Source organism: Euprymna scolopes, chromosome 38 (genome assembly GCF_053919585.1).
Source record: "Euprymna scolopes isolate OS-2025 chromosome 38, ASM5391958v1, whole genome shotgun sequence".
Taxonomy (NCBI): Eukaryota; Metazoa; Mollusca; class Cephalopoda; order Sepiida; family Sepiolidae; genus Euprymna; species Euprymna scolopes.
The window spans coordinates 30,075,640-30,092,934 of NC_136519.1; the positions used below are offsets into that span (position 1 = coordinate 30,075,640).

At 33.2% G+C, this 17,295-nt stretch overlaps 1 protein-coding gene across 4 annotated transcripts in view; it reads left to right on the forward strand.

Annotated features, from left to right (window-relative positions):
• Positions 1 to 12,882, forward strand: part of LOC145263112 (uncharacterized) — a 206,576-nt gene extending 193,694 nt beyond the window's left edge. For 3 of the 4 annotated variants that reach the window (XM_080120051.1, XM_080120054.1, XM_080120053.1), the window contains 2 exons: positions 6,422 to 6,448; positions 11,046 to 12,882. In XM_080120051.1, the coding sequence (XP_079976177.1) occupies positions 6,422 to 6,448; positions 11,046 to 11,051 (33 nt within the window). In that variant the 3' untranslated portion in view covers positions 11,052 to 12,882. Of the gene's footprint in view, positions 1 to 6,419; positions 6,449 to 11,045 lie in introns of all 4 variants that reach the window. The other variant, XM_080120052.1, reaches the window with a different exon arrangement.
• Positions 12,883 to 17,295: the final 4,413 nt, after the last annotated feature.

Sequence of the window (17,295 nt, forward strand, 5' to 3'; positions counted from 1 at the left end):
TGAGGACTTGAAATGTACCCGAGACTTTTGAAACACCGTGTGTATAAAAATATCAGTAATCGGCAGAAACAATTGTACATATTTATTGTTCCTATTTACTTGCCTCTCCACGAGGGGAGAGTAACGGTTTTAAATGTGGAGAAAATCTAGCTCCCCTAAATGGTGCATTCTGGATAGGAACAAAAATTAAAATTGCCTCAGTCGTGAAGGATTTCTCTTCCACTGACCGAGGACGGAAATGAAGTGTAGCATCAGAAAAGATGTTACACTGTGATCTTATCCTGTGTGTGTCTGTCAGCTATATATATATATATATATATATATATATATAATTTTCCTAGGGAAAAGATGGACACATTTCTGACTCTAGTTGCCCATTCAAAAAAAAAAAAAACTTTAAACTATTTTACAATATTTTGCACGTAAATTAGATATGTACTCAAGAATATAATTCTTATAAAGATAAATAAGTAATTTATTTTGGAGAAAAAAAAAAAAAACCCTCCCTCCCCCAAAAAAAACATTGTTATTTGACTTTCTAATTATAATACTATCATTCAAATATGAAACCATGTTTTCAAAGTGCCAATATTTTATTTTAATTAACCCCATACGATGCAGCCAAGTGTGGCACAGGAGCCATTTAAATTGATCGTGACTAACACCTTCATGGACAACTATCCACGAAGAATCTTCTATCTCTGACGGGAAAGATGATTTACAAAAAAAATATGTCAGAACCCGATGAAGACTTTTTTTTTAAAAAGTTGCAAGCTTGTTTATTTTTAAGATAAGAAAAAAACACATCGTTATCTAATTTCTGTAATACTAGCATGAGTACCCGGCGTTGCCCGAGTGTCGAGAAGTGTTACAGTAAAAATATTGAGCAATCAACCCTCTAAAACAAAAAATGAGTACCCGTACAAGCAAAAAGAAAAAGTCGCAGTAGCCAGGTTCGGAGAAAAGGTGAAAAATAGCAAACGCGTTAGCTGTTCGCCCATGGTGCATTTATGATGTCACAGGCCTTCGAAATGATGTCTTTTAAACATATGTTGAGATCGCTAGGTGTGAATGACTTGCAAAAATGTCAACACAAAAACTGTCCCCCCCCCTCTCTCTGCAAAAAATGGCCCAGTTGATGGTCAAAGAATTAATGTTTTTGACAAATTTTTTAATATTTGTCGTCAGCGATCGATCATTCTAACGATACCAATTTTGTCAGTGTTCATTGCGTGTGTTAAAAGTTTTTGGCAGAGATAGACACACACATACTAACACACAAACACATTTTGCCTTTTATATAATAGACTAGCCTGGCGTTGCCTGGGTGTTTGGAAGTGTGTGTTGAGCAAAAAAAAAGAAAAGTGGTAATAGGCAGGCAGGCAGGCTCGAACCCGTACCGCAAAGGAGGAAAAGAACATGGGAAAAAAAAAAAAAAAATGACGTCTTTGCCATTGTGTCCATTGCCAAACTGGAAGTGGCGAATGTTTAAATTAAGGCTAGTCAGTCGAAAAGAGAGGATGACTTTCGAAAATATCGGTGAAAAAAGCGACCCTCCTCCTTGTAGAAAAGTGCCCATTTGAGGGTGAAGGAATTAATGTTTTTAGCCAATTTTTCGATATTTGTCGAGCTTTAAAGCGATACTAATCTTGTGAAAATCCATCGCTTCTGTCAAAAGTTTTAGGCAGACATGCAAACATACATACATACATACATTTAAACAGACAGGTTAGATTTATATAATAGATAATTCAAATATGAAACGATGCTTTTAAAGTGCCAATATGTTCTTATAAGTAAATTACATTACAAAAAATAGATATTTATTTATTTTTTAAAATTTTTTTATTTTTTTCAATTTAAAACATAAATAACTAGAATCTGCTTACTTGGCATTTGATCTATGATATAAAAAAATAAAAAACCTTACAATTACTATAAAGCATATATTATTCGACAATTTATAAAGATTATGAAAAAACATGAGAAAAAATCTGATTGGTCTTTGAAAGTAATTTTGTGTTATTGTTTTTGGTATATTTATTTAAGGAAGCATTTCCATTAAAAATCCAGTTAGTACCATGGATCTAAAATTGAGAAAAACAGTTTTCACTCAGTTTCGTTCTTAGATAAGCATGACATCAGGTCAAATTCAATGACCATTTTTTTTGTTTTCATTTTTTCACGTAACATTGACACTTTTCAACCATGTTTTTCTTAATTTTAGATGCATAATATTAACTCTATTTTGATGGAGATTATTCTTCATTTAGTAATATGTTAGCGGGGAGGGGGGGACATCTAGCCTTGCCAGGTCGTAAAATAAGCTTAAATATATTTTAATTGATGCAGATTTTGTATTATTACCGAGCTAATTCTCTATTAAATATATTATACCTACTATATGATAGAAAAAAAAAAAAAATTGACTTGGGTGCCATCAGCTAGAATCGAAACCAAAACATTTAGCGTTCCAGCCGTGTCTCTTACCGATGTAACTATCAAGAGATAGGTAAAAAAGATATTTAATACTAGCGGGGGTACCCGGCGTTGCCCGAGTGTTTGCTTCCGGGACGGGGGGGGAGTTTTAAAAAATGTTATGGTAGGTAAGTAGGAAGGATCAAACCCGGAGTCATGAGTAAAAGTAGGAAAATAAAGTGTGAAAAAAAACAAAAAAAAACATCTGCAACGTTAACAGTTCGGCTACCAAGAAAAGTCCATTCCTGTTGTTTAGGAAAAAAAAAAACAAAAAAAAAACGATTACGGTAGGTCGGCGCGAACGTGAAAATATAATGTGAATTGTCCAGCACGCTAACCACTACGCCACAGAGCACTGCAGCTTAGTTTAGTGATTTTAAATAACTTCACATGAAAGAACTACGAAGCCAAACTGGTGTTCTCTTCTCAACTGTTCCTTGTGAACGATCCCCAAATGGTGTTAAGTGGTGGCAGGGGGAGGAGGAATTTATTAGAGAGAAAATATTTTACCACTTCCATTGATCTTAACCGATTTTGGCCGTGACTTCTCAGCAGAAAAAGTATAGAAATCTAAGATTATCGAGGAATTTGAGAAATAATAAGCCTATAACACACCTCAGATATTGTTCTGTCGTTTGTGCATATTATATTTGCATGAAATATCTTGATTTTTAATCCTATTAAGGTCAAAATCAGACGGGAAAAAATGAGTTCATTTTATTTATATAGAGATTATATGACTTGAAGAAATGAATAAAATTTGGGCATACACAGAAAAAAAAGTAACAATATATCCGCCAGTTGAAATGAACATTTTGCACTTCAACTTGCTGATACAGGTCTGTAAGTATTTATTCATCCATCCAAGCAAAGATTTTACTCATTATAAACCATTCTTGGTGTATGATTACTATTTCCTGTTAATTTTATTATGTGATCAGTTGTTTAATAGTTTATCGGTTTAATATTTACACAGACAGACATGCATTTGTTTTATTTATAAAGATAATGAATATAACATTAGACTACTCATGATTCCTAAACAGATTTTTTTTTCTTACATCCTTTGATGACCGCAATCTTTATAACTTTCCTATGGACTTGGCCTTTGGGTCAAGATCAAAGTGTAGTATCTGTTCTTCAGATCTACACTTCAATTTCTTGTTCTCTGTCAGTGGAGGAGAAATCTGAGACAATTTTTATTTTTGTTCCTTTTCTCCACATTAAAAAACGACCCTGGTGTCTAACTCTGTCCCGTGGGGAGGCATTGTACCTATTTACTATGCCTCCCCACGGGACAGAGTTAGACACCAGGGTCGTTTTTTAACGTGGAGAAAAGGTACAAAAATAAAAATTGTCTCAGTCGTGAAGGATTTCTCCTCCACTGAAAGAGAACAAGAAATTGAAGTGTAGATCTGAAGAAAAGATACTACACTTTGATCTTGTCCCGAAGGCCAAGGAACTTTCCTATGATTACTAACAAATTGCGTCCGTTAAGACACCTATATATTGTTTTTATCATTACTACCTTCATCCAAGTTTTTTTTTTTTTTTTTCAAATCCTATTTCCAGCATGATGTAGCAACAATCATTTTGAATACCGCCCCTCTAAAACCTTAAACATAAAATGCCTAAAACAACTTTGAAAATAACTTCTACGGATTATATTTACGTCCACTTTTAATATTGTTGTCACAAGTTTTTAAATGAAAAAGATGGTCATATTTATTTTGTCATCACCTCAACGGTTAATGGTTATAGAAGTGAAAAGATTTAACAAATTTAAATTCTAAAATCCTCATAAAAGTTGAGTTTTACTAAAATTTGTTTTGCTTCATTTTATTGTTGTGCTAGTGTACCATAGGAACCCCAAATTTCTGTCCTCAGAAAATTTAGGTCATGTGATATTAGATAACCAGTATAACATCAAATAGCATTGAATTGTTGGAATTAACATGGATATAACCAGCATGAGCTATATTTTGGGAACACATAATGATGCGAAAGCTTCAAGGAGGGAAAAAAATGTTTTTCATTCACTGTGCACTGATGGGGGACCATGCATGCTTTACTTGTTATCGTTGCTATCCATTGTATCTTTCTAGCCATCCCTCTGATTTCAATTACTCCCATTTTTTTTTGGGGGGGGGGGTTCCTTCTAGATTTATAAGTGTTATTTTTTCTTCATCTGCTTTTCAGTTCTCTAATCAGTTTAGTGTATTTGTTTACTTTGTAGCGAAATTTGTTAAATTTACCAAAGAAAAATGACAGATGGAATGGTATAAAAAAAAAAAAGCGATACATTTAAAAGGAAGGATTGAACCCGGATCTCCTGAGCCATTAGTAAACACTCTTACTATTATACCAATTCAGCTGTAAACAAAATTCTCCTTCCATATCTTTGTGTAACCCATCAATAACTATTTTATATATAATTAAAATAAAAATACATAAACAATAAATATATATATAAATATATATATAAATGTAATATATATATATATATATATATATATTTGGGGAGGGGTACAGAATTTTATTTTAGCTAAACATAGACCAAATTTTAACAATGAATTTTGAAAAATAAAAAGAAAGGGCCAGCTGACCGGTTTTGGGCCTTGCTCAACAGAGCTAAATCGAGGTATAATTACGATTTATAAAAAAATTAAATGGATATATGGCGGAGGGGCGATTAAGCAGGGGAAAAAATTAAATAGAAACCATTATAACTCCTAAAAGATTTTTCTTTTTTGCTTACAAAGAGAAGGTCTAAAGGATTTAATACAGAAGCCCGGGATATGGCATTAAAAATTAGAAAAAAAAAATACAGTGCAGTATATAGTACACACATATATAATCAAATAACACCATAAGGCAGGAAAAATACCATAACTAGGGGCCTGAAAAACATTGTATTCCACATAACCTGAAAAAACAGTATCTTAGGGCTCTACTGTATATATAGTTACTAGGATTTTCAAATGAAATAATGAGTGATTTGCTTAGAATGGAGAACAAGTTTACACTGAACTTGGAAGCACAAACATGGCTATTTATCAGGTGTTCACGTATGGTTGAACTGTATGTATTATTAAAAATGTCTGATGGTAAAAAATTTGCATGATGAATCTTAGCTGGAATATGTTGTTTTATGTGGGAACCCAATCTCTGTGACATCCACCCAATGAATAGTAAGCCACAAATACATTTAAATAAATAAACAATAGTTATTATGGTGTATGGGGGACATCATTTCAGATTATATATATATATATTATATATATATTTATATGTAATTTTTTTTCCCTTAAAGATATTTTCTTCATTGTTCATTGAAAAAGAAAATTCTTTGAAACGTTATTTTTTATTTAAACTTCTTAGTTTGTTTCTGTTCGACTTTTAAGATTAATAAAATCATGAAGTTACAAAAGATTTAAAAAAAAAAAAAAAACAGAAAAAGTATTTTGTTTCTAAAATATATTTTTTTAATATTTTGGTTGGGGTGGGGTGATTTAAAGACTGCACGGGTCATAAAGAGGTTATTTCATTTGATGTTACACCGGTCATCTGATATCACATGACCTAAATTTTCTGAGGTCAGAAATTTGGGTACCCTTCTGTATACTAGCACCGCTTTTTTTTTTTTTTTCTTACAAATCATGGCGTTTACTTTTAATGAGATTCTATAACTCATTCAATGACATCATAATAGAATACATTTTTCAATACATATATTTAAAAAAAAAATTTTTCTTAAGAGGGTAAGGTGGATTACATTGACATCAATTTTGTTACTGATCATGATTTCCTCTACAAATTAATAAATTTTCTTTTCTTTTTAACCCAGCATGATACTAACTTCCTCTTCAGAATACAGATTGCAGTTTAAAAAATGTTATTTTTACAAAATATTAAAACAAAAACAAAAATTTTCTCTTTTCAGAAAAAACCAGAAGAATCCGAAACTCAGGTTTGTACCAATTTCCAATTTATTTTTTTTTTTTTTTTTAACTAACAGTTAATGTTCTTGCAATTAATAATACAGCATAATAGCGTTTAGATTTAGGCACAGGGGAAATTGTTGATAGTGGCTGTAGCTAGTCGGGTGTTTTTGCAATAATCAGCTTTCGTTCTTGTTAGCTCCTTACATCAAGTGACTTCATGCCTTGTCTCAAGCGATTTCCATAAAAAAATAATAAACAAAAGTTTTTTCCATTTATCACCTCTATAATATTATTGAAACTGATTACACTTATTTAAATGAATGCTATAACATAATTTTTTTTTTTTTTTGAGGTCACACTTATCAAGGCCCAGAGCCCACTCGAGGATAAGGGTTAATGGGTGTACATTAGTCATTGTGATTTTAGCGTAGTAAACATTAGTGGAAATTTTATAACTTGGATTACTTAGGGGGACGGTTCATCAAGAACTTGTTCATGTTGGACTTGAAGACAATCAAATTGTAGTCAGCTGGAAAGCAGGCAAACGGAATAGAGTTCCACAGGCGATCAGTTCTAAGAAAGAAGCCCTGTTCATGGAATCTACGTTTAGGTGTAGGCACAGATAAAGAGTGTGGGAAATTGTTGATAGTGATTCTGGCTAGATGAGTGTTTTTCGTGAAAGTCTGGCGAGAGGGGAGGGCACCATAGATTGATGTTCAGATGAGCACCTGCCATGAAAATAACGATAAAGCAGGGACAGGCTCGCTACGTCTCTTCTGTAGGAAAGAGGTTGCAGGGAAGAGAAAAGGGCATCCCCCACTAAGCTATGAAGTCTATTTGAACTTTATCAAAACAGGATAAGCTGCTTCTTGCAGCTCCTGCCCAGATGTGGCAACAGTACTCCATCATTGGCCGAACCTGGCTTTTATATTGGTAGAGAATTGCATCAGGAGTGAGATATCTACTGGAGCAGTATAAGGATCCCACCACTTTTCCAGCGACTTTGGCAATGGATTTGATATACGTGCTCTATTTCAGATCAGAAGCTTGTCAAAACATGAAGCCTCCTCAAGACAAGAGCTATTCATTTCGATTGATGGCAGTTGGGCAACAGAGCGATGATGTAAAGATAGAAGCTTGGTTTTAGATTCATTAAAAGTAATCAACCACTTTTTTCCCCATTGTACCACGTGCTTAAGATCAGAGGAGAGAGTCAGAGAGAACTTGGGTCATTTACGGTCTTCGAAGTGCTACTATAGATGATAGTGTCGTCAGCATAAATGTCTACGAATGATCTAAGGATGTGGTCTGGAAGATCATTGATGTAGATCAGGAAGAGAGTTGGACCCAGGATGGACCCCTGAGAGACTCCAGCATTAATACTGAGAGCCTCTGATTTCTGCCCACTACTCTTAAGAACCTATCAGAGAGAAATGATTTAATAGTTGAGAAGACATTTCCAGCTATACCATGACTGAAGATCCTGTGAAGTAGACCTTTATGCCATACCTTATCAAAGGCCTTTGATATGTCAAGAGCAATTGCCCTATGAGATATAACTGTAAGCACGTCTGCTGTAGATCTAGCAGAACGGAAACCATATTGCACGTCACTAAGAAGGTTATTTTTGCTGAGATGCTTCCTTATTTAGCACAGATTCCAGCAGCTTACTCATGATGCATAGGAGACTTAATTGATCTGTACTGAGAGGAAGATGAGCGATCACCTGAGTTCTTGAATACAGGGCATACTGATGAGATTTTTCAAGGTGTTGGAAAGCATTTCTCCTTAAGACAACGCTTAAATAACTTTGTAAGTATGGGTGCTAGTTCCGGTGAAAGAGAATCTTTGAATGTTTAATTTGTATAATTTTTTAAACTTTTCATAATAAATTAATGCTAATGTTTGTTATGAACGGAGGTATTGACATATCATCTAAATATTAATTTACTTTCCAATGCCTGGTGTCACAAAAAACATCATCGAAAACATTAATAAATGAGAAACGAATTACCTCCCTTTATAATCGCTCTTTATCAGTTAAAAATCATAAAAACAATTTCCTCTCCAGCAATTTTCAAAAAAAAAAAAAAAACATGGCTGTTATTGAATTTAATAATACAGCATAACAGCGTTTAGATTTAGGCACAGGGGAAATTGTTGATTTTTAATCAGTCGACTATTTGTGATAAATAAATACTAATGTTCGTTATGAACGGAAGTAATTTTTTTTTTTTTTTTTTTTTTTTTTTTATAGGCGTCACCACTTATCAAGGCCGATAGGCCACTCAAGGATAAGGGTTAAAGAGTGTACAGTAGTCAAAAGGACAATATAGTAATCGATAGTAATGGAAGTTCGGTAAATTTGTTAACTTAAGTGGAACGGCTCATCAGAAACTTGTTCACGTTGGACTTGAAGACGACCATATTATAGACAGCTGGAAAGCAGGAAAACGGAAGACAATTCCACAGGCGTGCAGTTCTAAGAAAGAAGCTTTGATCATGGAATCTATGTTTAGGTTTAGGCACAGATAAAGAGTGGGGAAAATTATTGATAGTGTTTTCAGCTAGTCTAGTGTTTCTTGTGAAAGTTTGGCGAGGGGGGGGACCATAGATTGAAGCTCAGTCGAACACTTTCCATGAAAATAACGATAAAGCAGAGACAACTCACAACATCTCTTCTGTGAGATAGAGGTTGCAGTGAAGAGAAAAGGACATCTCCCACCAAGCCACGAAGTCTATTTTGAACCCTATCAAGTATCGACATATAACTATTTATGCCATTGCAAAAGATTTCAATAACAGTGATCCGTTTTCTTGTTTCTTCATGATGTGGGCTATAGGAGAATATATATATATATATATATATATATATACATAGGCTATGACCTTTACCCTGGAAAATGATGTGCATCGTCTCTAGGTGGGGGACGATTATCATGCCAGGTTTGGCCATGATCAGTCCAATAATGTGGGCTCTAGGAGAGTTGTGTATACACACACACACACACACACAAATGCTACTACTTATCTCCCACTCTAAATTTTAAAATACTTTTCATTTTTGTTTTCCACAATGTTCATATAAATTTTACTGAAATTTTTTTAACAATTAATATCCTCAGCTAACTTCCTTCTAAAAAAAAACAAACTAATTATTTGTTTAGATGATTACATGTAAAATACTCTGAAAAGTTTTTTTCAAATTTAGAGTGGGAGATCAGTAAATTTTAAAATGATTCTCCATTTTATGGTAGTTAGATCAGTTAACCGTTTGGGGTGGGAGGTCCACTTTTTTTTTTTCTTTTTTTTTTAGGACCATTTTGGATAAGTAAAAAAAAATATTAGTTAACTGCTCTAATAATTAAAAATTACTTGGAAATAGATTATTTTACGTTAAATTTGTGTACAAAACTGATCTTCCACTCTAAACTCTAAAAGGTTTTGCTTTTGTCCTTCTTTCTACTAAGACTATGCAATACAAGGCAATGATTCATCCCCACTTGGAATACGGATTCCTAGTGTTCACCGATGTTGGCAAGATGTTCTCCAATTCTCTTCAGTGTTTACAAGGTCATGCCATTGGATATATACTACATATTCCCTGCTACAACCCTATTCCCTCTGGAGTATGCAATCTGTTTGGATTAGATTTGCTGTCTACTCATCGGAATTTGACAGTTACTTCTGTTGCCTGCAGATTATTTGATGGTTCTTGCCCTACCACAATACTTAAATACTGCCCTGTGCTGCAGCTGAACAAACCAAACCTGCGTTGATATATATATATATATATATATATATATACACACATTAGACCCTCTCCATAATCACACTGGTGTTTGCTCAGAGATGTACCAGCAATCTTCTTTCACATTGTATTCTGCAGTTCTGAACATGCTGCCTCAGAATTGTGTGATTGAACATGTATCACTGTTACATTTTTGGAGTTTTGTATTGGCTAACTATCGTGATATTAAGTTTTATGCATCCCTTAATTAGCTTAGTAGTCTCTATCTATTGCTAATAGTTTTTATGACCATGGTTTAATAAAGAAAAAAGGTTTTCAGGGTGTTCACATGAAATCACCCCCCCCCCCTCAAAAAAAAAAAAGAAAAAAAAGTAGAATCTCATTTTTAGGTAAGGCGGGGGGCAATTAGCTAGGGGTAACTATCTATGAATTAGCCAAAGTTTTGTTAAAATTATGGGATTCTGAGTAAATCCAATTATTTATTTTTTAACTATATGCAACTGATTATTGTCCAAAGAGTAGTTAAGATTTGTAAATAATCAAGTAATTTCTTAACTTTGAAGCATAAAGCAGCCACAGCGAAGACTGCTACTGCTGCTTTTAAACAAATGTACACCAGTTAATTTAAAGTGTAAATAATATTGGTTATTTTCAAAGCCCAGATGTGTTTTTATGTTTTTTTGACATTGAAATTTAGAAAGAAATACTTTCGTTTTACTTGTGTTTATTTAAAAATAAAAAAACTGAATGTATGAAGAGAAATCATGATGGGTGTGTAAATGTGAGAATCAATGAAGCAGACATCATTTTAAATATTGATGAGTTCATTTCTTAGAAATTAGTTTTAATTTTTATTTTTTTTATTTTTGCAGGAGTAAAAATGTCTTGCTGAAAAAAAAAAAGAAAACATTTGAACAAGAACAAGATCGCCATTGGTGCTCGGATGATTTTTTTTTTTTTTTTTAAATTAATAAAAAAAAAAAAAAAAATAGTTCTCATTATTTTTTTTTTTTTCCCCACTCTCATTTCTTTTGTCTGCTTGTAGATCTCAAATGTTTAATGTTTTTATACCAATTCATATAAAACAGTTTTTTATTTGGTATGCTGTGATCATCTAAAAAAAATTGATAATTTTGCAGAACAAGGATTGTGTTATCAACAAGATTTTCTGGGCAGTTTATGTAATGCAGCTCTTAATATGTCGAATGAGGTTTCATGATTTTTTAAAAATATTTTTGCACAAACGGTGGCTGATTTTTTTTTAAAATCTATTATTTCTTTTATTACAAAGACAATTCAATGAAAATATACTTTTAAAAATTAAAAGGAAATTGTTATAACAATTTCCTTTTAATTTTTAAAAGTATAAAAGGAATAGTTATTGGATAATTTTTACAAAACTTTAAGAAATTAAAATTCTGATTAAGAAGAAAAAAAAACTAATTATAAAAAAAACTAATTATAAAAAAAAAAAATTATATATAATAAACAACTGAGAATAAACAATTGTTTTTAGTTTTTTCTTTTTATGAGTTTATTTTATTTAAATCACGATTAATATATAGTTCTATTTTTATAATAAACCATTAAGTAGTTTGCTTAAACCATTAAGCGAAGAAATATCTTAAATGACTTTAGGTGCTGTGAATTCATTGATTCAGTTTTTCAGCTCATTTTAGTGTTCGATGTAAACTGCTTGGAAAATCCTGATGATAGTGTAATGTGCATCCAGGAGACAAGCGCCCGCGTGTTTGTGTGTTGTGTGGGTGCGTAAGAAAGATGGACGAAAAGGAAAGACTTACCTCGGCGCCCGGCTCGGCGTCGCCGACCGAAAATAGAGAAAGAAAGATCAAGATGGCGGCCGCCGTCTTTTGTAAAGGATATCTCGCAAAGTCACATGAATTCTCGCAATATGCAAATTTAGCCGGCCTGCAACGGCCATAAAAGCGGGTGATTGAAAGACGTTGGGAGGGCGATGATTGATTTGGTCGGGAATCGTGTTGCTGTTGCTTCTCGTGCCGTGTGGGTGTGAGCATATCTTACCGTTGTTGGGACCGTTCTGAGTAACCGTTCGCGTCCGTCTAGGTACCTTGCTAGTTGGATTCCGTGCAGAACCGGTGTTTACTGGTTATTGAATTGCTTTACGTTGCTGCAACATTATACATCTACAGAGGGCGCAGTACTTTTGAAGGATTTTCCTTACACATTTTCTACAGATAGCACTGCCCTTATTCTGCATTAGTCTCAATTGTTTTCATGTTTTTTACCCCCCCCCCCTTCAACTCACCACAGCCTTTAATGATTTGCCATTAAATGTTTATTTTATAAAATGAAGTTAATTTTTTGACAAAAGGAATTCTCAATCAGACAACATAAAATTCATTCGGGCCCTATGGCTTGCTGATCAACAATACTGTGATTTTTTTTTTTTTTTTTTCTCCAAACAAAATAATGAAGCTTTGCTCGTGCGTGCAATTTTTATATTATTTCCAAATTATTTGTTTAAAAAAAATAAATTTTTTAGATGTCTCTCGCTATTGCAGTATATTGTAAAATTGAGTTTATTGGTACGTTTTAGAATTTAAAAAAAAAAAAAAAAAAAAAAAAAATTATGAAAGTTTATTTTTCTTTTATCCGAAAATGAAATATAAAACAAAATGTCTATTCTGGTCCTAATTTTAATAAAAATGAAAAAGAAAAAAACTTTAACTGGATTTTGTGTTTTTATTTTTTTTATTTCTTTGGAATTTTATATGAAGACTAAATCCTCTTAGTCTAGACAAATGTAAGCCTCATATTATTGGTATGAATAAATTAAAAGTAAAGCACATTTTCTTTTTTTATAGATGTTAAGCATGAATGCAGACCCCATAATATTTTTGATAATTATTTTTTAAATTATACGATGACGCACCATATATAGTAGTGATAAGACGATTCCAATATTTTCCCCAATTCCAGATACAAGTACGAATTCCATACTAAATTCTTGATTCCAATTCCGATTCTTTATAAATTTCTAAATATTTAACTATAGACTAATCAGACTAGTCATTTTTCCTGATTACAGTAAAAACGTGTTAAATGAAAAAAAAAAAAGATAATTAAAAAAAAAAAAAAAAAAAAATCGTTTTCAGCAACAGAAAATCAGCACATATTTTTTCAATTCCAATACCCAAAATTTTGACTTTTCTGATTCCTAATTCTGATTAGTCGTCCCAACACTGAAGAAAAAAATGTATTTCATTCATTTAAAAATGCTTAAAGTTTTTTTTTTTTTTTTTATCTTTTGGCTATTTTCAATAAGTTTTTTGAACGATTTTTGAAATTTAAGTAGGACTGTCTCTGGAGTAAATGTGGTACTATGGTGATTGTTGATTCTAGCTAAGAGTAGGATAGACATTTTTTACTTATGGTGTCACAGAATGACCAAAGGCATCAATTACCCCCTCCCCCCCCCACACACACACTTTTGAATGGCCTTGTACCTGATTTGTTTAAAATGTAAATTTTTATTATATTTTCTGTATAACACAAAAGATCTCAATGTTTGGTATATCAACAGCATTTCTAACATATTTTCTTATTTTAAAGTTTTTCTGTGAATTTTTCAAAGTAATTTGCCTGACATATCGGTATTTAATTCGAAGATATGGTTTTGCTTCAGCAGTATTTTTATTTTTATTTATTTATTTTTTTTCAATATTTTACTAACACAAAAATGAGATGGTTTTAAAAATTGCAACAATAGCTTCACTTAAATAAGTGTGATTTGTAAACTAATAGTCTGAGGTCAAATTTTGACGTGCCATTTGAAGGTTAGTACCTTATAGAAATAATGCATTTTTAAAAGTAGTATTGGCGCCATTTAAATATGTCAGGTTCCGAACTTAGTGAGTGATATTTTCTAGACATTCAAGCAAATTTTCTTGGATAAAAGGGAATAATTCTTAAATGAGTTATCTCCCATAGTTTTTTTTCTTCTTTTGAGTTTACTCATTATCAAAGGGAGGTAATTCCTCGAATAAGTTAGCTTACAGTCTGTCTAACAAACTCGATTTTTTTTTTTTTTTTTTTTTTTTTTACAAGGTGGTCGGAACCACTCAGGGATAAGGGTTATTGTAAGTACAGTACGTTAGTGTGGAGGTTTAAAGTGTCTACTTAAGGGTGCAGTTCATCAGGAATTTGTTTACCTTGGACTTGAAGACATCCAGGTTGTAGTCAGGTGGGAAGCAGGCAGACGGAATAGTTCCACAGGCGTGCAGTTCTAAGAAAGAAGCTTTGTTCATGGAATCTACGTTTTGATTTAGGCATAGATAAAGAGTGGGGAAAGTTTTTGACAGTGGATTCAGCTAGACGGGTGTTTTTCGTAAAAGATTGGCAAGGGGGGGAACCAGAGATTAGAGTTCAGACGAGCACCTGCCATGGAAATAACGATCAAACAAAGATAGGCTTGCAACGTCTCTTCTGTGGGGGGAAAAAGGCTGCAGGGAAGAGAAAACGGCATCCCCCACTAAGCCTCAAAGTCTATTTAGGCAGGATAGGCTGTTTTTAGCAGCTCCTGCCCAGATATGGCAGCAGTATTCCATCCTTGGACGTACTTGGCTTTTATATAGATAGAGAATTCCATCAGTAATGAGATATCTTCTGGAACGGTAGAAGGATCCCATCATCTTTCCAGCGACCTTGGCAACAGACTTTATGTACGTGTTCCATTTCAGATCAGGAGTGAAGATCTAGCCCAGAAGCTTGTCAAACCATGGAGCTTCTCCTAGACGAGAGCCATCCATTTCAATTGATGCCAAATGGGGATCAGAGCGTTAATGATGTAAAGATAGGAGTTTGGTTTTAGATGCATTAAAGGTAACCAGCCACGTCTTCCCCCCACTGAACCACGCGCTCAAGATCAGAGGAGAGAGAATCAGAGAGCTTTGTCATTTACAGCCTTTGATGTGTTGCCGTAGATGGTCGTGTCATCAGCATAGATGTCAACAAATGATTTAAGTATGTTTTGGAGGATCATTGATGTAGATCAGGAAGAGAGTTGGGCCCAGGATTGACCCTTGAGGGACTCCAGCATTTATATTGCAGGCCTCTGATTTTTGTCCATCAACCGCTACTCTTATGAGCCTATCAGAGAGAAATGATTTAATGATAGAGAGAACATTTCCAGTTATATCGTAGCTGGAAATCTTGTGAAGTAGGCCTTTATGCCATACCTTGTCGAAGGCCTTTGATATGTCAAGAGCAATTGCCCTAGAAAGGAAGCCTTTGTCAAGAGATTCACTAATCCTATGAGATATAACCGTTAGCACATCTGCGGTAGATCTTACAGAACGGAAACCATATTGTGTGTGACTAAGAAGTTTATTTCTGCTGAGGTGGTTGACTATTTCTCTATTTAATATGGATTCCAGCAACTTACTCATAACACACAGGAGACATTGGTCTGTACTGAGAGGGAGATGACTTATCACCTGAATTCTTAAATACAGGGCATACTGATGAGGTTTTCCAGGGTGTTGGAAAGTACTTCTTAAGGCAACGCTTGAACAGTTTTGTAAGTATGGGAGCAAGTTCTGGTTGAAGCTTTTTTAACACTATAATTGGGATGCCGTCAGGGCCAGTTGCTTTACTGGAATCAAGGTTCTTGATTAGCTTGGCGACCTCATGCACAGATATTTGTATGTTGCATAGCGTGTTGTCTGTTATAGGAGGAAATATGGGGAGTTGATGGCCTTTGTCGCATAGGGTAGAATTAGCTGCAAAGTTCTTGGCAAATAGTTTGGCCTTGTCTGAAGCTGACGAGATGACCTCTGGTCCATTGATAATGGTTGGTACACTTCTGTTCAGGTTCCTATTTGTTATTTGCCAAAACTGGTGGGGACCAAGTCACTGATCAGCTACTTTGGATTTAACAGACTGGGTATATAGCTCTCTTGCATTTTTTATTACTCGTTGTACGGGCAAAATGAATGTATAAACATTTTGAACCCCTCCCTTTACTTAAAAATTCACCAGAAAATTAACCAATTTTACTGAAAATTTTAGTATTTATCAAATAATGATCGTGAAATATAATGAACTAATTATTTTTATTAAAATCTTAGTGGAAATGTATTGTTTAAACAAAAAATACCTTTACTAAAGTTATGGTTTTCAGTAATAAATAAAAAACGCAAGAATTTATTTTTGCTTTTTTTATATAAATAAAGCATCGTAATTTGAACCAATAAAAAAAAAATAATTTTTAAAGGAACGTTACGAATAAAGCTCCTAAAGTCTGTTCAACAATGAATTTCTCAAACTACCGATATTACCATTGAATTAAACATTGTTTATTTAATATTTTCACACAAAAATTATAATAGCAAATTTTTTTTTTTTAAATTAGATTTCGCATAATGTTTATATGCAAGATTTTAATAATTTCCTTGCTCACAAGAATGTGAAACTTTCGGTGAAACAATTTTTATATAATATTGGCCAATAATTAAGAAAAAAAAAATTAATTGAAAAACAGGAATATAAAAAAAAATTAAATTAAAAAAATGGTAAAATTTATACAAACGTTTACAATAAAAATGTATGGCTGCACATCTGGGGGTGGGATGAAAGAAACCCAGCACCCCCTCCTTCCTTTTAATTACATGATGTCATTCTCAGACAGCTTTTCGACTGTCTCAGATTTTGGGCATCCGTATATTCCGTATTTCCAAAAGTACAGTTTGTTGTGCTTTTGCGAACAGCAAAAAACCCTGTTTTGGGGCTAATTCAGCTATTTTTCGTGCAAACAAGGTGTTTTTTTTTTTTGTTTTTTTATTATTTATTTAATTCAATATCTTAGGATTTTACTTTACTAATTATCTTTGAAATAAACCCAGAAAACTAATTTTTATCTCTAAAAAGATTTTTTTTACAATGAATTTATTTAACTTCAAAATTTAGCTGAATTGGTTAGCTCACCATGAAAATATTTTTCATAAGTTTTTTCTCTTTCAACAGGCCCGTCTAATCGTTAATCTACATCTCTCTACACAGAACTCTTTCCATGACTAATCCGTTTCCTTATTCTTACTAATGAAGATGACCAATAAAGCTTCTGGGATTGACCTTTACTCC